Source organism: Podarcis bocagei, assembly GCF_964188305.1.
Source record: "Podarcis bocagei genome assembly, chromosome: 12".
Classification (NCBI taxonomy): Eukaryota; Metazoa; Chordata; class Lepidosauria; order Squamata; family Lacertidae; genus Podarcis; species Podarcis bocagei.
Window position 1 is genome coordinate 6095662 of NC_138137.1, and position 26557 is coordinate 6122218.

At 45.0% G+C, this 26557-nt stretch overlaps 2 protein-coding genes across 6 annotated transcripts in view; one reads left to right on the plus strand and one right to left on the minus strand.

The window, feature by feature from the left end:
• The first annotated feature begins 6 nt into the window (after positions 1-6).
• LOC308570356 (uncharacterized protein) overlaps positions 7-26557 on the plus strand; it is a 57482-nt gene continuing 30931 nt past the window's right edge. Inside the window, exons 1-2 of one of the 2 annotated variants that reach the window (XM_081165098.1) lie at positions 7-93; positions 3744-4414. The gene's annotated coding sequence lies outside the window, so the exon portion shown is untranslated. Of the gene's footprint in view, positions 327-3743; positions 4415-26557 lie in introns of both variants that reach the window. The other variant, XM_081165097.1, reaches the window with a different exon arrangement.
• On the minus strand, positions 7052-25354 carry GPR141 (G protein-coupled receptor 141). Of its 4 annotated transcripts, none has more exons than XM_081165206.1 (3): positions 21120-21577; positions 20105-20258; positions 7052-9356 (listed from the first exon to the last, which is right to left on the minus strand). In XM_081165206.1, the coding sequence occupies exon 3, from the start codon at positions 8234-8236 to the stop codon at positions 7154-7156; it is 1083 nt and encodes a 360-aa protein (XP_081021332.1). In that variant the 5' UTR covers positions 8237-9356; positions 20105-20258; positions 21120-21577; the 3' UTR covers positions 7052-7153. The 4 variants fall into 4 exon arrangements, with proteins under 4 accessions (XP_081021332.1, XP_081021334.1, XP_081021333.1 ...); XM_081165208.1 differs by lacking the exon at positions 20105-20258 and having other exon boundaries at positions 7052-8098; positions 9225-9356; positions 21120-21576; XM_081165207.1 differs by lacking the exons at positions 20105-20258; positions 21120-21577 and adding an exon at positions 25172-25354.

Consider the following 26557-nt stretch of genomic DNA (forward strand, 5'->3'; position numbering starts at 1 on the left):
CAGTCAGGAATGAGTCGGGGGGGACCTGCACTCAGCCTGGGCTCAGTTGGCTGGTGGACTTGCAGCACCTCGGATGGACCTGGTACCTAAGAGGTGACTATGAAGGCTCTCGCCAAACCAAGGAGCCACGAGAGAGCTGCTGGGCTGGCCCAAGACCTTTAGCCACCTGAGGCAAACCACAAAATGCCCCCCACCCCCAGGGAAGATGGGCAGAGTGAAGATCTACTTCAGGAACAAGGGAGGGAATCAAATCAACCTTACCCAACGGTTGAACTGGGAATCAAAGGCTGTCATGGGGGAATCGGGCCTGCTCCGAATCATGCTGCGTGAGGGAAGACCCCAGGAGAACCCAGAGGGCACCCTCCCATCATTTCCTCCCCCGGGGTTGGAAGGAGATCAGCAGTGACTCCTATTCATCGAGAGACAGCTGCAGAGACAGCATGGAGGGGGCTGCTGAGGATGCAACCAGGGCCGGATTTAAGTTTGATGAGGCCCTAAGCTACTGAAGGTAATGGGACCCTTTATATGTCCATCTGTCATTTGTCAACAACAAATTGTCACTGTGTTTTGTGTTGAATATATGCTATATGGTAACTTATGGACCTAAACATGAGTCTGACCAAACTGCGGGAGGCAGTGGAAGACAGAAGTGCCTGGCGTGCTCTGGTCCATGGGGTCACGAAGCGTCGGACACGACTAAACAACAACAACAACAACAACATGGATCTAATAGGTATCTAAAGCCATCTGCACGTAACAAAATATGTATTTTATCAAAGTAATTGTTGAACTGAAATACAATTAAGAAGTACTGTATATTAATAGTGATTTTTTTGGGGGGTGGCAAGAGAGTGGGGCCCTAAGCTATAGCTTGTTTAGCTTATACGTAAATCTGGCGCTGGATGCAACAGATCTAGCAGCTGTGGTTGGGGCCACAGAAACAGCAGTGCTAGATGTGTTGCTGGATCGCTCCCCAGTGGATCCTGGCAGTGGATCCCCCCCAATGAATCCTCACATTGCCTCATGGGTGGGCCAGCCCTGCTGCTCAGGGAAAGATTCCTGATGGCTTTAATTTGGCCACTTAAGGAAGGAGAGAGAAAACTGCTCTAATGAACTGTGCTTTGGAAGGAAATATTCAGTAAACAGGTCACCCAGAGGAGCCATTTGAAGGGCTTGAGATCAATGGACTCCACTTACTTTCTCTTTAAAGGCTAGGATGAAGGAGGAAAAAACACCCCCACTATCTCTTCACATATCTTGCTTCACAGGGTGTGGGTGTGGGTGTGTTCTTGGCCAATCTCAGGGTTATTTCCCCATTACTTCCTTCCAAGGCAATCTAAATCGCTTACCGCACATTTCAAAAGTTTGCCACTCCCAGTCAATCTTTATTTCTCCTTTTTGGGGGGGAGGGGGGGCTTTTTATTGAGTGAACTTTGTTATGGGGAAGTTATGCCTATAAAAATGCACCCAGCATAACATAATTGGGGAAAATGTTGTTGCCTTGGTGACTATACGGTGACCTTAAGAAAGAACACAACTGCTGTTTGAATAATAGCCTGGAGAGTAATCTAAATCAAATGATTTGCTGGGCTAAACTTAATGACTTTTCTGTTAGGAGAAACTACACAAATGTGTGATTCAAGGATATAAAAGAGTGGCTTTTCTTCTGAACTATCACATTTAGCTATATTCCCTTGGCATTATGGAATTAGTGGAGACAATTTCTGCATCACAGAGAAGATAGTTCAGGCCTTTTCCTCCAGCAATAAATCTGTCTACAGAATAATGGTTTAACTTTTCAAGGGAAGACCTTTAAAAGACTCATCCTAAGGTAATGTTATGAGTTTGTGGGGGAGGAAGTCGGCAGCATGAGAGACCTTCTAACCCCTGGATCCAGCAAGTGATAAAATAAAAGCCAGGACAGCTTCCTGTTTTGAGATGATCGCCTGGGTGATGGTCCATTAAATGAAACAAAGGAAAGGGGCTCTGTGCGAGATGTCAAATGGGTGAGGCTCCTCCCTCAACTCATAGATAGTTAGAAGGACAAAGCAGCGCAGGCCTTTTTCTCTGTTTTGGCTTCTTGACCACTCTTCTTGTGGTTGTTTTGCTAGCTTTCTGCCTTGCCTCTTCCTTGCCCTCACTTACGTGGGGGCATCCTGTAAGTGCATGCAGGATAGCAGTCTGCAAGCCCATTTCCTCAAAAGTAAAGAGCCACTGACCTCAATGGGGCTTTGCAAGTGGCTAGTTGGGCTTGTGAGCTGTTATGGTGACCTCACTGATGCAGGAGCAAGCCCCCTCTGAGTAAATGTGCATGGCTTGGAGCCCATGAAGTCTGGCATTCAGCCCTCCCATTCCTCTTTTCCAGGAGGGGCCCATCCCGTTTCACCGCCTGAGGCGAAACGGGAAGGTGCTGCCCCGCCATTGCTCCTCCAACAAACCATCACTTACTGGAGTTGCGCTGCGGCAACAGCTTCTGGAAAGCTCTCACAAGACCTTGTGGAGCTCTCATGAGATCTTGTCAGAAGTTGCAGCCATGGCTTTTCTGGCGGTAGTGGAAAGGGTAGGTGGATTGTCCACAGGGGTCTTGCTTGCAGGATTCCACCATTTGAGGTGGTTGGCCCAGTCCACCTCATGGGCTGGCCGGCTTGCTCCTTTCTGCAGAACCAGGACAGGTTCAATTCCAACCACTGATAGGAAACAGGCCTTGTGCAACAGCCTTTGAGAATGTGGGGGAATGTTGCTAACCCTCCTTTCTGGAGCTCCCTGTGGCACCTTGGCCAGAAGATCGTCTGCTGGCAGACAGGCTCCTCCCCGGTCACCTCTTGGCTCCCTCGCACACATGCCTGTGAAGCTCTTCCTCCATTGCCAACTGTGCAGGAGCTCAAGAGTGTTGACCGGTGGGAGGGCCAGCCCTAACCTGGGCACTGGGGGCAAATCAGTCATCCGGGCAAAATGTCTCAGACGGAAGTAAAGCTGTCACAAGAGCCAGTGTGGTGTAGTGGTTAAGAGCGGCAGTCTCGTAATCTGGGAAACCGGGTTCGTGTCTCCGCTCCTCCACATGCAGCTGCTGGGTGACCTTGGGCCAGTCACACTTCTGTGAAGTCTCTCAGCCCCACTCACCTCACAGAGTGTTTGTTGTGGGGGAGGAAGGGAAAGGAGAATGTTAGCCGCTTTGAGACTCCTGAAGGGGAGTGAAAGGCGGGATATCAAATCCAAACTCTTCTTCTTCTTCTTCTCTCTTATTTACAAGAAGTAGCTGGGTTTTACTGAAGTAGAAACCTAGTTTTGTAAGCCAGGAGTGTCAAAGGAAGGAGAATTCTGACAGGACTTGTTGCTGTTTCGTGTAGAGGAGGTGGGGATTAATAGGACTTTAGCCTATATTTCAACTTAAGTACGAGAAATTGGCTCATACTGGGGCAGGACAGTCCTTGAGATCATGGACTATGCCAGGGAGTAGAAATTTGTGATCTTTCCCATGTTGTTGGACACCAGTGCCCATCACCCCTGAGCATTGGCCATGCTGGCTGGAGTTGATGGGAGTTGGAGTCAAACACCATTTCAAGGCCACCATGTTGTTTTGTTTCTGGGTAATAAAGAAGGTCTGATGGGACCCTTCAGCCTCGAAGGCTGAATTTGAACCTCCAGTGACCATTCATTTACCTCTGTGGCAGGATAAACGTATCACATTCTCTTTGGATTGGCAAGTGTTGCTTCTGTCCTGATTCATATCTTCTGGCCCACAGATCTGCCTGAGTTTCAAATGATGGCACCGTGCCTCATCGTGAACAACAACAATTGTTCAGACCCAGCCAAATCCGTTGAAAAATGAAAATGTTCATTCTTCTACTTGTTCTTGTGGCAACTGTGCAAGCCAGGAAGAATATGAGTGGAGAACCACAAGACGGTGTCCGACCAGGTGACAGCATGGTAGCCCTTCCGTGAAGCAGAGTGGGTCACCTGCCTCACCTGCCTTGCCACAGATACCCTCAAGGTAGCCTGCTTCCTTGGCTATGGCGGATGATGTAGTCTTGTCACGAAAGCTGAAATAGGATTCAACAGCCAGTCCAGTCAACCCAACTCCTGAACATGGACCATCTTGTCTCAGTGAGCCAAATGTCTTCGGCCGACCCCTGTGTCCCCTACATTATAAACCATAGGTGTGATATTTCTACATGCAGGGAAATATTTGGAGAATCTTAATGCAAACGGAGGGAATGCCATTGTGTAGGAGCCAGAAATTCAAATGGTATCACTTGTGAAAGTGGTCTTAAAAGATACAGGATGAAATGTTTATTAACCTAGCACCGCTCTCCCTGTCAGGACCATGCCAAGTTAGGGCCACCGACAGCAGCACCCATGGCTGTTCCCCACCCACCGGGGATCGGCTTGCTAAATGAAGTGCCAGCATTTTTAGGTGAGTTCCTCCCACTTATTTTTTTTTTCCATTCTGACCCAATCTTTATGCTGTTTTCTGGAATGTGTAAAGTGGGGTTCTTCTGCCTGATCATATGAACAAACTAATAAGCTGAAAAGATCCAGACTACTAGAGGCCCAAAAAGCACTGTGTTCAAGAAGCTAATTATTGTTTTTAATTTAATTTATTACCCGCCCCTCACCCTAAGGGTTACAGCCATTTAGAATATAACATTAAAAGCAGCTGAAAACAAATTACAATCGCAAAAGTAGGATGGGTCTGACTTTTACAAAATCAAACAACAGGAACACAAGGATAATGTAAATGCAGCTAACTTTAATTAAAAGTTGAATTACTCTTGGTCCCTTCCAACTTACAATTCTATGATCTGATGAAATGGGCATGATCCGTGAAACATTTGTCATTGTCCCCCCACTTCCACCCACAATATCAAAGGTGATGAGTCCACACAGAAGAGTGAAGACTATACCTTTCAGTGCTCAAGCCCCTAAAAATTCAACCCCTCTAATTTTTGATGAAACATTTAAGAACACAAGAATCTGCTGCATCAGACCAGCAGCCTATCTAGCCTAGCATCCTTCTCTCATAGTAGCCAATCAGATGCTTTTGCTGGTGGGGGACACTTAAGCTGCAAACTGCAGGGTACCAGGCAGGCAACAAAATACCGCTCTGTTGACTAGGGGAGGACAGGTGGCTAGGTGCTTGTCTAGTTGAAGGACAGGGAATGTGTCGCCCTCCAGATGTTGCTCCAACTCCCATTAGCCCCAGTGAACATGGGAGCCAGTGTGGTGTAGTGGTTAAGAGCGGTAGTCTCGTAATCTGGGGAACCGGGTTCGCGTCTCCGCTCCTCCACATGCAGCTGCTGGGTGACCTTGGGCCAGTCACACTTCTCTGAAGTCTCTCAGCCCCACTCACCTCACAGAGTGTTTGTTGTGGGGGAGGAAGGGAAAGGAGAATGTTAGCCGCTTTGAGACTCCTTAAAGGGAGTGAAAGGCGGGATATCAAATCCAAACTCTTCTTCTTCTTCTTCTTCTTCTGGTCAGTGGCCAGACATGATAGGAGTTATAGTCTAGAAACATCTGGAGAACCATGGGTCCCCCTCCCTGGGGGACCTTTAGGTACAAAACTTTGGGAAGGCACCAGGTTCGGTGAGGCTGACTTAGAAACTTCAACTTGTTGGACAGTTTCAGGCGCTGATTTTGCACAGTGCTAATTCCTTCTTTGCTTAAAGAAGACCTGACACCAGAGCAGCCACAATCCTGCGTAGCTCACTAAGCTAAGCCCCAGGCTTTGCCCATAAATTCTTGGCATTGCCAGAGGTGTTTGTGATCAACAGGAATATAGGCAGATTAAACACCAGAGACTTTAAATGTTTTCATGTTGTTATTTTTCCTTCACTGATACGTTTTTATTTGCAATAAGGTTCTGTTTATCTTAAATATAGGAATGGCACTAAAATCTCTTGCTGTGATGCAGTTGCCATAACTGTTGTGCAAGATCCATTTAATGTAGTCAGATGCACACTTAGAGTTCTCCACAGTTTCTCCTACATAGACTTCAGAGCTTTGTACAGGGGTAGGCAACCTAAGGCCCGTGGGCTAGATCCAGCTTAATCGCCTTCTAAATCCAGCCCATGGACAGTCCGGGAATCAGCATGTTTTTACATAAGTAGAATGTGTCCTTTTATTTAAAATGCATCTCTGGGTTATTTGTGGGGCCTGCCTGGTGTTTTTACATGAGTAGAACGTGTGCTTTTATTTAAAATGCATCTCTGGGTTATTTGTGGGGCATAGGAATTCGTTCATATATTTTTTTCAATAGTCCAGCCCATCACATGGTCTGAGGGGTGGTGGACCGGCCCACGGCTGAAAAAGGTTGCTGACCCCTGCCTTTCTACCTGATGGCACAATTGGAAGGTAGCTTGTGCAACTAATATTTCCTTCCACCTTCTGCCCCACCCCCAAAAGCGCCTCCAGAATGTTGGGAGCGGGTATTGAATAGGGTTGGAGGAGAAATTTGATTCAGCATGTATTTAAAAAACACTTCCCGAAACAATATGCAAACTGAAACACAGCTCCCCTTTGAAATTCATACTTATCAGAATTTTGTGATGCAGTTCTGCAACCAGTCTTTACAAAAATGCATATATTAGGGAGAGGTGTGCATAGAAATGTAGATCTTAGTGAAAACAACATTTTTAAAAGCACCATATTCGGGGAAATTACTTGCAACGATGTGTGCATTAGTCAAAACCTCACCTAAATATATGTTTGGGGGAATCTACAGTAAAACGCTTGTGAAATTTCATGTGAATCTAAAAAGACCAAACGCAAGTCGCTTCAAAATGTGAAGAGCTGAATTAAGGACTAGTAAAATGAGAAACAGAGAGAACCAAAATGGACAGATCTTTCCTTCCCTAGTCCTGAGCAGAGTGGACTCTCACACAAAACTGCAGTGGACCGAGAGAAAGAGACTGTGTGACACTGTTAAAGGACTCTGTGACTCTCTGAAGAGACTTTGCAGGGATACAGGGAGCGTTAGGGAGCCTGGCCAATAGTTGGCAGGGTAGACTGGGTTTACAATCTGCCTTTGTGTACATAGCCGTCAGACGCAACCCATAATTTATAAATTTTTATTCTGAGAATCTTTAAGTCATATATCTTTCATCTACCCAGCTGACCTTGTCGCAAAGACTTTCTTACATACGAATGCAAAGTTTCAGCAGCATAAAAGTCCACTGATTTTTTGCCTCAGGGTTTTGCTTCCAGTTATCACAAACAAAAACAAATCAAGGCAGCTGGTGGCAGTTATGCTCAAGCAGATTTCATTGACAGAATTCAGTCGCTTGTCATCCGCATGCTGAATGAAATAAATCCGGAAAAAGTGACTGGGGAGGAAGCAAAACATTAAGATCCCTATAAAAAACAAGCTTTTCAGCTGCGCCTGAAACTCTTGATATGACCAAAGGGATCCTGAAAGGGTTTTCACCACCTTTCGAATCATGAACACTTGTAAGCCCAAGAGGGTGCAAATTATTGCAACCATTACAGCAATTACAATGTAGTTGACTGCTTTCACTGGGTCACTGTTGAACTCCTGCTGAAATTCAAAACACGTCACATTTGCATAAACCCCCGTTTTCCCATACCAGCAAAATAGTACTGGCACCACAATAACAATAGCCAGAACCCACACAGCTATGCTGGTTGCCACAGCATGCAAATTCCTATAGAATTCCACTTTGTCCTTCCACTGAAAAAAGATAAGGCACCTGATTACCAAGAAAATCATATAGAACAGGAAAGTGAGGTACATGTGGAAGTGTATCATTCCGCTCACAACTTTGCAAAAGGGCGTTCCAAAGATCCATTTTTTGGTGGCGTAGTAATACACGCGAAACGGCACAGTCACAAGGAAGAGACTGTGGACTACCACTAAGTTTATGATGGCTGTTGTAGTCACTGATAAAGCATTCATTTTCAGTAGCAAAAAGGACATTTTGATGACTCCACACACACCTCCGATAAACACCGCCGTGTATATTGTGATCAAGGCGATATGAGCGGAATCTATTGAGTTGAAGTTCAGTTGAGGCTCTGACGTTGAGCTAGGAAGTAACTCTTTCCGTCTATCCATGCTTCTAGAATCTTCTTTTATCACAGCCTGTTTGGGAGTGGGGAAACAGAAAGAAAGAAAGAAACCAATTTCATTAAAGTTTCCAAGGCACATGTTGGAAGTAGAATCTTTTGGACAAAGTACTAGAGATAACTCTTTATGGCTACCTGTGGTATGGTTGAACATGAAAGCAACCAGAACACAAACTGTTATCTTCTGAGACTCACATGAAAAAAAGAATAATCACTTTCTTCTGTTTAAATGCAGGCTTACGTGACATAAGTCATGAAGAAATTTATCTCTATGCATGCTTCCTCATGGAAAGAACATCTCTCTATGAGGTGAAATTTTTGCATGACACTGATTCAATAAAATAAAGAGACCTCATCATGGGCATCAATGAATACATGAAGTTTTCAAAATGGGTAATTATTATTTTATGCAGTAGAGCTCACCCAATTACACACTTTGCTTCCTCTAGAATTTTGAAAGTTTCACCCTAAACTCAGAAAGTATTTTATTTCTTTGTCTGCTTCTACTAAAACATATTTGGAGTCCTCTACATGCTGCTTAAGGTATATTTGGCAAGTGTTATTTCCCCTCATAACTGACCCTTTGGGGGAAGTCTTATGTTTTAAAAGTCTCATACTGCTTCCAGGTACGTGCTCTGCAGGCATTCAAAGAACACAGGATGTGATAAAGCACTTTATGTGTGGGGTTGTTCATGCCAGCCAAAACCTTCTGGGGCTGAGCAGGAAGGAACTATTAGTCTGTTTGGCTGAGAGCACATAGGATCCTCTTTGTGATCAGGGCCCCGGATACCGGAAGGTTCCCAGTTGTGGGGAGATTTGTAAGTGTGTTTGTGTTTAGAAGCCTCCTTCAGACCTTCCAGCAAAATGCAAGAAAGCTGGGGGTGGAGTCTACAGGGCCATCACATGCAGGAACATGTAGGGTGTGGGTCCCGTGCTCTCTATACATGCCTTCTATGCAGATCCCACAAACATCTGGTTGACCACTAGGAGAGCAGAATGCCGGATTAGATAGATGCCATTGGTCTGACCCAGCAGGCTCTTCTTATGTTCTTAAATCTAAGAGATAATGAAGGCTCCATTGTAGACGGCAACTTTTTGGAGGCCGAGGCCTAACCACGCACAAAGAGATAGGAAGTACTAACCAGGGATGAAAGCATTTCTTGCTGTGCTGGCTCAGTCCATTACTGGTCAAACTGAATGGCCCAAGTTGGAGGAGCTTGATGGTTAGCAGGACCAAGACGGGGAACAGGATGCCCAGGTGTGCCTAGATCACACTGTGAACAGAAAGGGTCAGAGCTGAGAAGCAATGCTGCTAACTGCATAATAAACAGCTAGGAGTGTTTTTTGGTTTAGATGCTCAACACCTGAAGACGTCCATGTTTTCAAACTGTGTGCCTCTTTTGTTTCCAGTGCACAGTGGTCTACACTCCTTAACCGTCTTAAACTAAAGACAAAATATGTGATGCAGTTTTAGGTAAGTATATTTCCATGTTCTTGTATTTTATTGTGGTGTGCCGCATTTGGACTTGAGGGCTCGGGGGCAATCAATCAATACTGGTGTTTAATGCTATGTACATATCTAATCCCCAGAAGTCTGTTGGTCTGCAATACTGTATAAATGTGTTTTGCCTTCAGGAAATGGCCTCTTTCTAAGTCTGCTTACCGTGAATGTTGACTTTGAAAGGAAGTGTGCAATAATTTCTACAGCGCACCACCTTATGCTATTCACATCCTCTTATTTCATGTGGCTTTTACAAGCATGGACCACAATTTGATATGTTTAAAAAGGGATTGGGACAGCAGACCAGCTAAAAAGAAGTAAAATGAAAATCAAACCACAAGATTCAGTGTGCAACTAGGGACTTGCGTAAGCATTTTGCTGAGGTTACAGGTGTACAGATGGCAGGGATAACTCCAAGATCTATAGGCTGCCTATCTATTCCACAAGGAGCTCAGTGGAACAAAGAAAAGAGGAAACTGTGAGAGAAAGAGAAAGAGATGCACCCTCAGCCCAGCAGTTTCATTGCCCACAAAAAGGGAACTGGCAGCAATGCCACTTATTGCCCAGAGAAGCTCTCATCCACATTTGTATAAAGAATGTTATGAGTTTGTGGGTGCTAGGCTCCTATAATCCCTGGATTTAGTAAGTGTTGGAATTTAATCAAGCCTTGGGGTATTAAGCTGTGCTTAATCACTCAATTTAGCAAATGTTAAAAGCTAACTAAGCCAGACTAGTTTCCTCTTGAGGTGCTAAGTCTTGGGGTGATGGGTCAATACCAAAGCATCAAATACACCAGTGTTTCCCAACCTTTTTTGGGCAAAGGCACACTTGTTTGATGAAAAAAATCTCGAGGCACACCACCATTACAGCCCCGTGACGTCAGCGTGCAGCGTCACGCCGGGAGGGACGCACGAAAGTGTAAGTTTCATTTTTTTCCCTCCCCCTTGCCGGGGAACCTCCAAGCTTTGGGGGTGGGGGGGAGGAGGCAGCAAAGCGAGGCAGGAAGGAGAGCGCGGCTTGGCTGGGTGAGCTTTGGCAGGGGCAGGGAATGAGAGCCGCGAGGCGGGCGCTGCGGACGGAGGCGCTGCCCGCCGAGCTCGCAGGCAGCCAGGCAGGCAGACGGCGAGAGCCCCGCGCTGGGCGGCCTCTCCTCGCCGCCGCCGCCCCGCCTCTCGCTGCCCGACTCGCCCGCCTGCCTCAAGGCAACATCTCGCGGCACACCAGGCAACATCTCGCGGCACACTAGTGTGCCGCGGAACAGTGGTTGGGAAACACTGAAATACACAGACAAAGCCAGAGTTTAGAGTAGGGAGGTTAGGAGTTGTATGAGCTGGAAGTAGTGATGGCACTGGGCAGGAAAGCAGCAAGCAGAAGGCAAAGAGACGGAGCAATGGTGGATTTCTCTTTGAATCAGAGGCTTCAGCTATGGGAGAAACAAGACCCCTTTGAGGTGTTGAGGCTGTGAACTCTCCATCGTAGGCTCAGGTTGTATATATATGTGTGTAAATAAACCATTTATCCTAAAGACACCACAGTCTCTGCTGTGCCTCACTTCCAAAAGGAAATACAGACCTTGCGTGAGAGCCTAGAACCCATGGAATCTCGCACCTCTCAGAGATTGGGGTCGTGTACAACAATATCGTTCCAGACTAGGGTGCTCCCCCACCTTTGTTAAATAATAATCAGAACTCCACAGGGCAGAAATTGCCCACACCAGGTGCCAGTGCAGATCAGTGCTCTTTGGCAGCGTATCAGTAACTACCTAAGCAGCAAGAGATGTACTTTTTGTATTCAGCATCTCTGCATAACACTGAAATAGTCACAGGCGGGTAGAAGGTGCTCAATTGTACTTATAGTTGGTTTATTAATAGCTTTGGGGCTACATAAATTGGACTACCTTAATGGGGGTAGAAGAGTTAAGTGGTGCCTTAAAGCCCGCTTTATCAAGAATAAAGCCTACTTTTTCAGATGTAAGCAGTGAAATCTCAGCTGGCAGGATATACCGGTACTTTAACTGTGCCTGCATTCAGGTGTTCCTCTTTAATCATCAGCTCCCAACATTTCTTTAAAATGAAAGCACAGATTTTCAGGACTTTAATTGAATCAGAGAGGCCAGATCTTGCCCAACAATTCCTTGAAAGCGACTAAGGTGAAAGTGATTGAAATGAACAGTGTGCTTTTTTTTCTCCTGCAAAGGAACTTAACAAGACTCTTGGCAGTGTGAGCACACATGCATTTTGAAGGCCAGTCACCGTCCTGCTCTTTCGTATAACCTGGCATTCTGAACTGACTCTGAGCCTTGACCGCAGAGACCCTGGGCAGACTGAATCATCTGCACTTAGTGCCAGCTCACATGATCTGGGTGGTGATAATTTCAGAAGGGAAGTTTATTTTTAACAGCTGCACATTTCTAACCAGCTGTCACGAGCCTAATATTATCTCTTCTGATTTTTGCTGGCTCATATCTATCAAATATTATTAGATTCTCACCAGACAATGCTTTTCATCAAGCATCTGATACAGCAGTTGGTGTTATCATGCTCTTAATTTTTTTTAAAAAAAGTCCAGATTCTGATCTAAGCATAATGACACAATCATTCAGGAAAGAGTGATTGGCAGGTATAAAAATTTGCTGTTGCTAAGGATACCATTAGAACACTTGCAGGGAAATAAGCAAGTCTGACTTTGCTTGTTCTTCCTTGACTATAAACCATTTTCAGTGGGTGGTGTGTGTGTGTGTGTGCGAGGGGGGGTTGCTGCGTACACATGACTAGTTTAATTAAATGCAGTTTATGGCTATTTATCTCAATTTGGATGAAAGTCGGGGAGTTTTTTGGGGGGACGCATCAAAACACAATATTTTATAAGAACCAAAAGGATAGATAATAAAATATAGATATGAAGTGTGGCAATGCCTTGTGTGCACTGCTTCTCAAATCAATGGTGGGAGCACACTGAATGCAGAGTCAAAGGAAGCATCTGAACAGCCAGAGAGACTGTTTGTGGAAATGAGTTCAAATTTAAATAAATGGGACTTTATGCATTCTACATTTATTCCCACAGACCCTCCAAGTGACCCAATTTTCCAGGGAGGTGCCTGATTTAGAGTAGGCATCCTGGTTTCTGATAGGATCTCGGAATGTCCCACTTTTCCTTAGGATGTCCCTATTTTCATCAGAGAAGTGTTGGAGGGTATGGCGTTATCCGACCCCTGAGCTGTCTGAAGGCAATCCTGTATAGGGAAGCTTTTTAAAATGTTTAATGTTTTGTTATGTTTTTATATATGTTGGAAACCACCCAGTGTGGGGTACAAATGGTAAAATTATCATTATGGAATGGGATGTCCCCAGTGCTTTTTTCTGGGGGTACGCAGGGGTACGCATAGCCCTAAACATTTTATGAATGTAAGTTTGGCCTCCCAGGGGGCAGTATTTCAATATGAGTACGAAAATGAGAGTACCCCTAAACATTTTTTTTTTTAGAAAAAAAAAGCACTGGGCACAACACTGGTAAGCCATGATGTAATCTGCATCTTAATATTACTGTTTTAATTATACTTCATAAAAGGTAAAGGTATCCCTGACCATTAGGTCCAGTCGTGACCGACTCTGGGGTTGCGGCGCTCATCTCGCTCTATAGGTCGAGGGAGCCGACGTTTGTCCGCAGACAGTTTTTCTGGGTCACGTGGCCAGCATGACTAAGCCGCTTCTGGCGAACCAGAGCAGCGCACGGAAAAGCCGTTTACCTTCCTGCTGGAGCAGTACCTATTTATCTACTTGCACTTTGACGTCCTTTCGAACTGCTAGGTTGGCAGGAGCAGGGACTGAGCAATGGGAGCTTGTTCCTGTTTCAATTATACCTCATAGTCAAATGCAAAATGTTCTCATTTCTTATTCTGTTCAGTATACTGGACACTCTTATTCATCTGAACTGAGAGTGAAATACCATACAGAAATGGTTGAAAAAATCTTAGTGCAATCTTACACGGCTGAACTGGTTCATTCTGTTGCTACAACTCATAAATAAAATTCACAAATAAAATTCAGTTTCAAGATACTAATTTAGCAGAGACTAGAGAAGTCTTTATTTTCATCAGAGAAATGTTGGAGGGTATGTTCCCATGGTATCTAACTTAGACTGGACTCAACCCTGAAGAAGGAGTTTTGTTCTGAAAAACATGGAGACCAACCACAATAAATATCTTTCTTAGAAAAGCACCAGAGCTTGTCTCCTCCTTGTCCGACTTATTGTGGTGCTTCTCCTCCTCTTCCTGTCCACAGACCCTGCCACTAGGCCACAAGGCGCTCTTGGTGGGACATGCTCCTGCTCGCCTTACTCACTGTGCTCCTCAACTGGTGTACCCCTACACTGTGGCAGTTCTGCCGCCTGCCTGCATCATTGGCCAAGTGTTTTTTGTATTTCTGCAGCTCTTAGGGCTCCCCTGGACAATGCTAATACCTCTCTCTTGTTCTCAGTGGCCCTGTTTTAGCCACAATCCTGCTAGCGCTCACCACCTGAGTTCGCTATTAGAAGGAGGATCGTAAAATGTAAGGGGATTGCAGAACAGCAATTGCATTCTTTCTTTCTTTTTATGGGCAAATGTTATGTACTGAAGTTCTCACCCTGGGCCAGCAGGGGGATACTGTAGATAGTTTTCACTCAGGTCCACATATGCAAATAAGGAATTGAAAGTGACGTTCAGTGATTGGATAGTTACAGACAGTTGTTACTGTTGCTTTGTAGTTGAGCTCTATATAAGCAGGTTGGCTGAACCCTTCAGTTCAGTTCTGTTCTGGCCTGTGAATAAATAAGAAGTGTCTGAAGAATCGCTGTGTCGTCTGATATGTTCACCCACAACTTAACAGCAAAGGTATTATCTAATTCTGAAGAAGAAGAGAAAGAGCACAGCACTGAACAAGCACTTTAAAGATCACTCCACTTCACTGGCTTCTGAATCTTGAGACAATAGGATGTTTATGGCTAAGCTCAAGTATTTCCTGCATTCTGAAGCTGATTTTGTCAAAAAGGGTGTGTATGGATGGGACTCAGTATCACTCTCAGTTCCCCTTTTAAGTAAAGCATTCACAGCCCTCTGATTTCAGTGCATGCTGTCTGCTGAACTGGAAGGGAGGTTTAAGTCCTGTTATGCTAGATAAAAGTCTGTGGTTGTGGGTCAGGTGAAATAAAGGAAAATACCACTTATCCGTTAAATTACCCTACATAATCAATACAGCAGATATGTATCCTTCACAAAACCACCTGCCTGTTATTACGAGGGTGGCAAAACTGGAAGCAAAAAAAAAAGTTTATAAAAGTTAATGGGATGCCATGCGTGTTATTTTATATCAAATATTTTTTCAGGCCCAAATATTTTAAATTGTTAAATATAGACATTTAACCTCTGTGATTGGGCTCTATGTTTTATTTGAATGTTATTTGCTTCTTTTGTTTTATTTTTAAACTGTATGGGAGATATTGATGTAGGGCCAGTCCTGATTCTATATCTTCCTACATTCTTTTAATATGTTCATTTTTCCTTTTTAATATAATGCAGTAGTTTTCAAGCAGTGTGCCTTGGCACCCTGGGGTGCCTTGAATGATGGCCAGGGGTGCTACGGGCAACACTGTCCCTTTCCCCTTCCCTCTCTCCTCTGATGTCCTCTCACATCTCTGTCCCCCAAAGGCTTGCACAGCTGTTTGTTGCAGCAGCCCTGGTGCCTCTGGGGCTGGCCAGGGGGTCTGGTTGCCAGGAGCTGAGGTGGCCCCGGAGCAAGCAGGCAAGCGGGTGAGGGAGCCCAGCCAGCCAGTCCACCAGCCCTTGCTGTTGGGAATGGACAGACAAGACCCAGGCCCCTGTGGGGCAGTGTGAGGAGGCACCTCTCTTTGGGGCAGTGGGGGGCAGCTCAGAGACCAGGGGCAGCAGCAGTGGCTGCCCAGAGGACTCCCAAGGAGACAGGAGAAGAGAAGAGGCTGAGGGAACACACCACAAAGGAGGGTGTTTGAAAAGGGGTGAGAGGCTGCCAGCTTTGCAGGCAAGGGGTGACATAACTGGGCTCCTGAGCCCCACAGGGGTGCCACAGAAAGAATGTAGTTGGTCAAGGGAGCCGTGCACTCAAAAAGGTTGACTTGTAAGTTTACTTGTAAGTTAGATCACAGCCCCCACTGAAGGATAGGTAGTGCCTCATCACAATCTTGGATTTGTATGGAGTCAAGGCAGGAGAGTTGAGCAAAAATGAAGGCAGACTCCACAACAGCAGTGGTCATGGCACTGGAGTGAGAAAGGAGAATCACAAGAGGGGGAAAGTGATGGTTTAAAACAGGCTTCCTCAAACTCGGCCCTCCAGATGTTTTTGGCCTACAACTCCCATGATCCCCAGGTAGCAGGACCAGTGGTCAGAGATGATGGGGATTGTAGTCTCAAAACATCTGGAGGGACGAGGTTGAGGAAGCCCTGTTTAAAACAATGGCAGAAGTTTAAGTAAAGCAGGGATGGAGAGAATTGAGAGGCAAATGGCAGAGGTTTGAGTAAATTACTTTGGAATATTTGAGAGCTCTGCATCCTTTATCTGTTGTATGGGTATGCAAACTAAGGCCTGGGGGCCGGATCCGGCTCAGTCGCCTTCTCAATCCAGCCCGCGGATGGTCCGGGAATCAGTGTGTTTTTACATGAGTAGAATGTGTCCTTTTAGTTAAAATGCATCTCTGGGTTATTTGTGGGGCATAGGAATTCATTTTTTTGCCCTTTGAAATATAGTCCGGCCCCCTGACCCCTGATCTACTGCCTAAGGCAGGTGAGAAATGGAAGAGGGAGAAACTTTAGCACAGTGACAAGGGAGAGACTATGAAAGAAAACAAGTGGCTGTTTTAAACAACAGCAGAAGATTGAGTAAAGCACAGGTGGAAGAACATGAGGAAAATTGTGGTTTTAAACAACAGTAGAGGTTTAAAAAAAGCAGGGAGGAGGAAAACTACTGAGTAGATGGCTAGTAGATTTTCTAACAGCCGGTAAAGAAACATTTTTGCATATGCAGAACAGCTCTAACTGAAGATGTGGTGAGCTATATTCTATATTGCCCTTCATATCGTCCACCAAGGGTTAAGTTTATTCTTCCGTTTCAGATCTTCGTGGAAGGCCAACCAGCTGATTTTAAGATAAAAAGGCGGTCAAGTAATGTAGATAAGTTCATCAGCTACAGGGTAGCTCATAGCAAAAAAGATAAGAGAGGCCTTTCTGAATAATACTAGTGCTAAATGTTAAGGGAATGGCAGAGAGAAAATGGCAGTTTTAAACAACGGCAGAGGTTTGAATTTAGTAGGGATGGAAGGAAACTGCAAGTAAAAAAAGCAATTTTGAACAATGGCATAGTTTTGAGTAGAGTAAGCAGTAGGATATCACGGAGTGAGGAATGGCATGTTAAAACAAGGTTTGAGTTCAGTGGGAATGAAGCTGGGAAAGGCGCTGTTGTGTTAGCTTTTCGGTCTTAGTTTTTGTGTTAGACCTGTCTCTGCCATTTTTCTTGTTAAAACTGATTCCTTCCTTCCTTCCCCTCTCAGGGCTCATCTCAACTTATTTTCCTCTGTGCTTTCTTAAAACGCAGGTCTGAACTTTTCTGGTCTGTTTCCCCTGCCTTTTGCCACTCTTGAACACTCCACAGAAAACCCAAAAATCTCCAAGATACTGAGTGGGAAAGCAGGGAGTGAAAGTTCAGTGTGGATGAGCCCTCCTTGTCCTTTAACTCATCAAACCTCACGTTGTTTAAAACCACAATTGTCGTCTTAAGTGTTCCTTGATAATGATCTCATACATCATCAGTATCTTTTAAGGCGTGACAAACCACCAAATACCTTATAACATGTTTCTTTTTAAAATAGACCATCCTGTTTTGTTCATTTGCCATGTACTTCTCAGTGTGTGCCAGACTTCATTGCAGAATAAAACATCCACAATGTTATCACTATTGATTAATGGCTCCCCCCCCCCACTCTATTTAATTTCCTTAAAATAAATTGGCCACTTATAAAGTTTTTATATATATTTAAAAAATGCAGTCCAACTTGCTTGTTATTTCCTTTTGGTCAATACAGTGGTACCTCGGGTTAAGAACTTAATTCGTTCTGGAGGTCCATTCTTAACCTGAAACTGTTCTTAACCTGAAGCACCACTTTAGCTAATGGGGCCTCCCGCTGCCGCCACGCGATTTCTGTTCTCATCCTGAAGCAAAGTTCTTAACCCGAGGTACTACTTCTGGGTTAGCGGAGTCTGTAACCTGAAGCATATATAACCTGAAGCGTCTGTAACCCAAGGTACCACTGTAACCTCTTATGATTGTGTAGCTATTTGTCTTGCCATGGTGAAGAGTGTGTTGCAGCACAAAGAACTGTGGTTTCAATTCCAAAACTCTAAATTAGTTTTGATCTCTAGTAGTGATGGTCATAGAAATATTACAGTACTCTATCTAGGCAACCAAACAACAAGCTCTTAGACTTACTTAAACAGGAATATGCACAGACATTTAGGAATTACCAAGCATTTGCATGGTTTTTGAACACAAATAGTAAAAACAAAACTCCACAGGTGAATGTGGTTCATAATTAACAGCATGCCCACTAATTAATTCACTTAACATATAACTAATTAATTTGGGTCCTGTTCTTTTCCTGACTCTTCCTCAAATACTGGAAAAGTAACATGACTGCCTCAGAAAAGAAAAGATGAGTCACTTGAGTTACTTCAACATGTTCAGTTTAAGGTCACTTACTAGTTATTCCAGTACTTACTTGAAAATGCTAAATGTTTCCTCAAAAGTAACTTCCACTGAATTCAATGGAGCTTACTCCAGTGTAAGTTGGAGCCTAAGCACTGCAGCCCATGGCAAATAGGAGCTACCCTTCCTTTACAAAAAGAACAGTCTTTCAACGGTTCAGTTCATAGAATCATAGAATCTTAAAGTTGGAAGGGATCCCTAGGGTCATCTAGTCCAGCCCCCTGCAATACAGGAATCTAAGCTAAAGCATCCATGACAGCTGGCCATCCAACATCTGTTTAAAATCCTCCAAGGAAGGAGAGTCCACCGCCTCTCGTGGGAGTCTGTCCCACTGCTGAACAGCTCTTACTGTCAGAAAGTTTTTCTGAATGTTTCATCGGAATCTCCTTTCTTGCAACTTGAAGCCATTGGTTTGAGTCCCACCCTCCAGAGCAGGAGAAAACAAGCATGCTGCCTCCTCCGTGTGACAGCCCTTAAGATGTTTGAAGATGGCTATTATATCTCCTCTCAGTCTCCTCTTTTCCAAGCTAAACATACCCAACTCCTTCAACCATTCCTCATCAGGCTTGGTTTCCAGAACCTTGATCATCTTGATTGCCCTCCTCTGCACACATTCCAGCTCGTCAGTATTCTTCCTAAACTGTGGTGCCCAGAATTGGACACAGTGTGGTCTAAGGCAGAATAGAGTGGTACTATTACGTCCCTTGCTCTGGACACTATACTTCTGTTGATGCAGCCTAGAAGAGCATTAGTTGTTTTTTTTGCTGCTGCATCACTGTTGACTCATGTTAATCTTGTGGTCCACCAATAATAATAATATAATAATAATTTATTATTTGTACCCCGCCCATCTGGCTGGGTTTCCCCAGCCACTCTGGGTGGCTTCCACAAAAATACACTAAAATGTCACACATTAAAAACTTCCCTGAATGTCAGGTAGTTGTTTATCGCTTGGACATCTGATGGGAGGGTGTTCCACAGGGCGGGCGCCACTTCCGAGAAGTCCCTCTGCCTGGTTCCCTGTAGCTTTGCTTCTCGCAATGAGGGAACCGCCAGAAGGCCCTCAGCGCTGGACCTCAGCGTCCGGGCAGAACGATGGGGGTGGAGATGCTCCTTCAGGTATACTGGGCTGAGGCCGATAGATCCTTTTCACATGTGCTGCCAGTAAGCCAGGTGTTCCCCATCCTATATTTGTGCATCTGGTTCTTCCTGCCTAAGCGCAGAACCTTTCATTTATCCCTATTGAAATTCATTTTGTTAGCTTGCATCCAGTTCTCCAATCTGTTAAGGCCATTTTGTATAATGATTCTGTCTTCTGCAGCATTAGCTACCCCTCCCAGTTTGGTGTCATCTGCTAATTTGATGAGCATCCCCTCAATTCCTTCATCCAAGTCATTTATAAAGATGATAAACAACAATGGGCCCAGGATAGAACCCTGCGGCACCCCACTTTTTTCCAGGATGATGAGGAACCATAATGAGTACTCTTTGGGTTCGGCCAACCAGCTACAAATCCACCTAACAGTTACCTCATTCAACCCACATTTTACCAGCTTCCTTCCGAGTATATCATGGGGGACTTTGTCAAAAGCCTTACTGAAATCAAGATACACTATGTCCACAGCATTTCCCTGATCCACAAGTTTGTAATGCTATTAAAAAAATATATCAATGACTTATTTTTGAGAAACCCATACTGGGTCTTAGTAATCACAATATCCTTTTCTAAATGCTCACAGACCGACTGTTGAATTACCTGTTCTAGGAACTTCCCTGGTATCAATGTCAAGCTCACTGGTTGGTTTTCCCTTTTCCCCTTTTGAAGATGGGGAAGACAACATTTGCTGGCCTCCAGTCTGTAGGAACCTCAGCTGTTCTCCAAGAATTCTCAAAGATAATAGACAAAGGCTCTGAAATTACATCCGCAAGCTCCTTTAGTACTCTTGGGTGCAGCTCATCAGGCTCTGGAGATCTCCATTCATTTAAAGTAGCTTGGTGTTCCCTTACTACCTCTTCTCCTATCTTGGGCTGCAGCTCCCTTCTTGCATCATTTATTCTGTTATCACCAGGTTGGGCGTCGCTTTCCTTTCGGGTGAAGACAGAGGCAAAATAGGTGTTGAGGAGTTCTGCCTTTTCTCCGTCACCCAATAGCATTTCTCTGTGTTCCCCACGCAGAGGACCTACCACTTGCTTGTTTTTCCTCTTGTTTCGGACATAGTTGAAGAAACCTTTATTATTATTTTTAACCTCTCTTGCAAGCCTGAGCTCATTCTGAGCTTTAGCCAGCCTGACTTTCCCCCTGCAACTGTTGGCTACTCATGTATAATCCTCCTTTGTGATTTCCCCTTTCTTATACATGCCCTTCTTAACTCTCAGCTCATCTGTAAGCTCCTTATGCAGCCACACCGGTTTCCTTAGATGCCTCCCGCTTTTCTTACTTCTTGTATCGTCTGCATTTGGGCCTTCAATATTTCTCCTTTTAGAAACTCCCATCCTTCTTAGACTCCCTTCTCACTGAACGCATCCAGTAGCTCCTTCAGCTTTTTGAAACTGGCCTTCTTAAAGTCCATTGCATGTCCAGCTACACTCAGTTTTCCCTTGCCTCTGTATTCTAAAACCCAGGAGAACATGATCACTTCCTCCCAAGTTTCTGAGCACTTGTTGCACATTTTATGCTGAAACAAACATACTATCCCCCAGCCTCTGGTTGTTTTCTATATCTGAGAAAGCAAGCTACACTGCCCTTGTTTAACATATTTGCAAATGCTTACCTGGTTCTCATAATTCTGAAAAATCCGGCTTTGTTAAGGAGTCAAAAATTAATCCGGCAACTGAAAGCTCAAGTGCTGTGACCAAGTGCTCTTGTTGCTGCTGTACCTAAACTGCGACAAGAACCACAAAACCACAAAGAGCTTACGCCCACAGTGTGGGTCTGATCTCACAGTCTGTTGATAAAAATATCCACTTGAATGTTTCCTATTTGCAAAAACACTCCAAGACACCACAAAAGCCCAGGTGACCGGGACAAACACTGTGCATTCGGAAACTACCAGGTGCCTATAGTCTTATAAGGCTAGTAAGCAGGGATGTTCAGCAAATATTATCTTATTATGCATTATTTTTTAGTTATTTTGTATTTATACCCCACCTTTTCTTCAAGGAGCGAAAGGTGTACGTTTCTTCCCCTCCTCATGTAATCCCTGCAACAACCCTGTGAGGTAGGATAGGCTAAGAGGCAATGATTGGCCCAGGGAAATCCCGTGAGCTTCCTGGCTGAGTGGGGTTCTGCACCCTGCTTGCCCAGGCCCTCGTCTCACACTAACCCAGTTATACCCACTGGCTGAATAATATTACAATATTACATCAAGGGCTTATTTGCACCAGAGCAAAATCTGGACCCTCATCCCAGTGTTGTCCAGGATCTTCCCCCTTTAAATGCATTTTTTAAATTAAAAAAGTTCCTGACTGTTTCACTTTCCAAAGATCAAAAAAATCTCACATTTAAAGGGGGGAAAGCTGCAGGTCAACACTGGGATGAGGAGGACATCCTATTGGCACCCATTCATTGGTGAGGACGCAAGCCAGTGCAAATCCACATTTTGCTCCAGCGTGGACAAGCCCATAGACTGCTTCTCTACATTTCAGTTCTCTGTTGGTGTTCCCAGGAAATACTTCCTTCCATACATCAACCTTGGACGCGGGTGGCTAGAGCCTAGGACTTGCCAATCAGAAGGTCGGCAGTTCGAATCCCCGCCACGGGGTGAGCTCTTGTTGCTCTGTCCCAGCTTCTGCCAACCTAGCAGTTCGAAAGCACGTCAAAGTGCAAGTAGATAAATAGGTACCGCTCCGGTGGGAAGGTAAACAGCGTTTCCGTGCGCTGCTCTGGTTCTCCAGAAGCGGCTTAGTCATGCTTGCCACATGACCCGGAAGCTGTACGCCGGCTCCCTCGGCCAATAAAGTGAGATGAGCGCCGCAACCTCAGAGTTGGCCACGACTGGACCTAATGGTCAGGGGTCCCTTTACCTTTATACATTAACCTACAGAAAATGTTGGTGATGTCACCATTCCACGGCCTCTCCATGGAAATTATTTGCAGGCCTGGCAGAAGACTCAAAGGGACCAATCTTTATCACGCACAAAAAGGGTCAGATACCCCACCCACTTTTTACTCCAAGTAACACCCCTTTTATCAGAAGTCCTACCCTTCCATATAAATTTTATATCAAGATAGATAGATAGGTATTGTTTTAGGGTATTGTTTCACATATCTATGTGACTGACTCATTGCTTTCAGTCTGAGGGCATAGGTTTCTAGTTCTTCCAGCCTATGGTGTGGGTACAAATCCTAAACATTGTTCCCCTTTATATCTCACCCCTTGGGTGTATGGAGAGCCCTGCTGCAGATGTAGCCTAGTGTTTGAAATTCTGCACTGCACCTGGGCATATTGAAGTGCTCTGCCAGTAGAAATAAGGAATGTGGATGGCCCACCACCCTCACCCAAAGGCATGAGGGACACCTTGACCAATAGGAGCAAATATGGAGGAGTCTTCCCCCCACCCACCAACTCAATGCACTTATTGGAAAATGGGCATGCTGCCTCTGAGCCAGGGCACATGAGAGCATCCATGGTCACTTGTCTTCAACTGTTGACTATGGTATCCCGTACAGTGGTACCTCTGCTTGCGAGTACTGACTCTAAGCCTCTGCAGGCTTCGGATACTGTTCCTCCACATGCTGCCCTAGTTCCTGCAGCATCAGAAGAGGAGTGACCTGCTGAAGACCTACAAGAAATCTATTTCGGTGTATGTGCCATATTTCTTCTGACAGATCCAGGTTCTTCTACCCATAGGACCCTCATACCTATGGGACCGCCTCTCCCGGTATGCCCCATGGTGAGCCTCAAGGTCCATAAATAGCAACACCCTAGAGGTCCCGGGCCCTAAGGAAGTTAGATTAGCCTCAACCAGAGCCAGGGCCTTTTCAACTCTGGCTCCGGCCCGGTGGAACGCTCTGCCTCATGAGACCAGGGCCCTGCAGGATCTGATTTCTTTCCGCAGGGCCTGTAAGACAGAGTTGTTCCGCCTGGCCTTTGGCTTGGAGTCAATTTGATTCCCTCCCCCTATTTCTTTTTTCCTTTCTCCTCCTGTGATGAGGCTGCATTTTAATATTTTAATGTTTCAATATTTTAATGTTGTGTTTTAATCTTGTTTTTAAGTTGTATTCATTCAACTTGTTTTTATTATTGCTTGTAAGCCACTCTGAGCCCGGCCTTGGCTGGGGAGGGCGGGGTATAAATAAAAATTATTATTATTATTATTATTATTATTATTATTATTATTATTATTATTATTATGTTAGACTCGTTGTTGCAAATTGGATTGCTCCTGGTATGTCCAATAAATCTTGGGATTCATCCGTGCAGAAACCCAAAATGACCTTTGTTCTAATTCAGCAGGAAAAAAAACACGGATTTTCCCAAGGAAAACAGCAGGACAAAAGAAAAACCTCTCAGACCTGTGCCGAGAAATCATGGGGCAAACAGAAGTGGAATGAGCCCTACGCTAACCCTGAGAGAATCTGTGCACTCTCTGAGTACATGCCTCCAAACAGCCCTGTTTCTAGTTCTGTAGAGAGTGTTGCAGAAACAGGTTCCTCAGTGAGGAAGGAGAAGTATTTCATGAGCCAGTGACCCTGATATCTGAGGAAGAGCCTGTCTGTGAAGAAATGTCCCCATAGATGTCCCAAGGAGAGTATCGCAATCGATGTCCACAGAGTGATGACCTAAGGGGGACTTTTGGGGCAGAAGGAAGCTGACTCTGTGGCTTCAGATTACTGTCTTGCCTGCCTATGTTTGATCCAAACAGAAGACAGCAGTGTTTAATTCCCAGTAAAATCTAGAACTATGCAGTGGTACCTTGGGTTACATACGCTTCAGGTTACATACGCTTCAGGTTATAGACTCCACTAACCCAGAAATAGTACCTAAGGTTAAGAACTTTGTTTCAGGAATGAGAACAGAAATCGTGCTCCGGCGGTGCGGCAGCAACGGGAGGCCCCATTAGCTAAAGTGGTGCTTCAGGTTAAGAACAGTTTCAGGTTAAGAACGGACCTCCAGAACGTATTAAGTACGTAACCAGAGGTACCACTGTAATGTTATTTCTTTATTAGTTATGGCTTCCTTACCAAAAAAGATATAACCAGGGACAGTTTTGGAGGGGTTGACCCCTGCTTTAGAGGAGTATCTAAGCACAGCAAAACTAACTAAAAACCAAGGGTGAATCTGCACTGGTTGGTTATGACATTAAAAATGTGTTATAAAAATGTGACACCAAAGGGCACTGCAAAATTGGTGTATAATTGCTATATAACTTTTTTGAATAGCCTTTGATAGCAGATCAGTGTAGATCTAGCCCAAGTTAAAGTGTGGCTTGTAAGCCAAGTTGCTTATGCACTGTGATAACTGGCCAGGATTCACTTTAAAAGAAACAAAATAGTTGCACCAGATAGCAATTCACAATGACAAGCAGATTTAGCAGGTGAGGGGCTGTGTGCACATGACAGGCTTAAGCTGCTGCTAGGTTGTTCTTTTCCTCAGTTTGGTTCAAAGATGGTTTGGAGCAAAGCAGATCAAAAGCACATAAGAATATCCTAAGAAGCAAGTGCCATAGATGCTGAGTCAATGGGAGTGTTGATATCAACAGGCCTTAACTCATTACGAACTTTCCACATCAGTTCCACTGGTGTCTACATGCAACTAACTGGACTCGACCCTAAAGGAGGAGTTTTGTTCTGCAAAACACTTAGATCAACAACAATAAATACCTTATGGTGGCACTTCTTTTCCTCTTCCTACAAGGCCACAAGGTGCTCTCCATGGGGCATGTTCCTTCCCGCCTCACTCACTGTGATCATAGACCAGCATGCCCCTCTGCACTGTGCAAGTTCTGCCACTAGAGACATCAGCTTGCCAACAAAGGTCTGTATAGTTAAAGCCATGGTCTTCCCAGTAGTGATGTATGAAGTGAGAGCTGGACCATAAAGAAGGCTGATCGCAGAAGAACTGATGCTTTTGAATTATGGTGCTGGAGGAGACTCTTGAGAGTCCCATGGACTGCAAGAAGATCAAACCTATCCATTCTGAAGGAAATCAGCCCTGAGTGCTCACTGGAAGGACAGATCCTGAAGCTGAGGCTCCAATACTTTGGCCACCTCATGAGAAGAGAAGATTCCCTGGAAAAGACCCTGATGTTGGGAAAGATGGAGGGCACAAGGAGAAGGGGACGACAGAGGACGAGATGGTTGGACAGTGTTCTCGAAGCTACCAGCATGAGATTGACCAAACTGTGGGAGGCAGTGGAAGACAGGAGTGCCTGGTGTGCTCTGGTCCATGGGGTCACGAAGAGTCGGACACGACTAAACGACTAAACAACAACATGCACAGCGTCGCTCCCACCAGTGGGTTCTGCTGCCACAAGCAAGGCAGCAATGGGACATGTTTGTTAACTGCCCCCAACAGAATAGCTAACTGAATGGCTGGCTTTTCACTGGTAAAGACAACCAGGCAGGTTGAAATGGCAATCGTAGGCTCCTAAAAAGCTACTGACAGTCAGAAGGCCAGGTTTGAATAAGGACACGGCATGTGCACCTTTGCAGCTGGTTGTTGGTCAACTTCTGGGTCACTGCTGCTTAGCAGGAAGGAGAAGCAGTAGGGACTCAATGCAAACACACCATCCCAGCCAATATTTTTTCTTGCCGGCCTTCCTGAGACCTTTTCCTCTGCCCTCTGCTCCCACAGTGTGCTGATGTTCTCAGCTAGTTCCCTCAAGCCTTCCTTTACCAGCATGAGTCGGGGTCAATGAACACAAGGATGCTATTGGGCGCTAGGCCAATGGGTTATGGTTATTCCCTTCGGCTTAAGAGCCACTGAGCCCACGGAGGGGTCTAGCGCGTGCCCTCTGCCCTCACGCCACCGGAGGCCATGGCAGTGTGCAGGCAATGCCTATAGCCTTCAGTCTACAGATTAATCGGTGTGTATTCATATTAACTAAAAATAAATATGAATGCTTAACAGGGATGCCCCAAGGGATTTTGGCACCTGAGGCGAACCACAAAATGGTGTTATGGCCATTTCCCACCAGGGAAAACAGGGTGAGTGGAGATCTAGATCAGGAACAAAGGCGGGGGAGTAAAAATCTGTATCAGGATCTG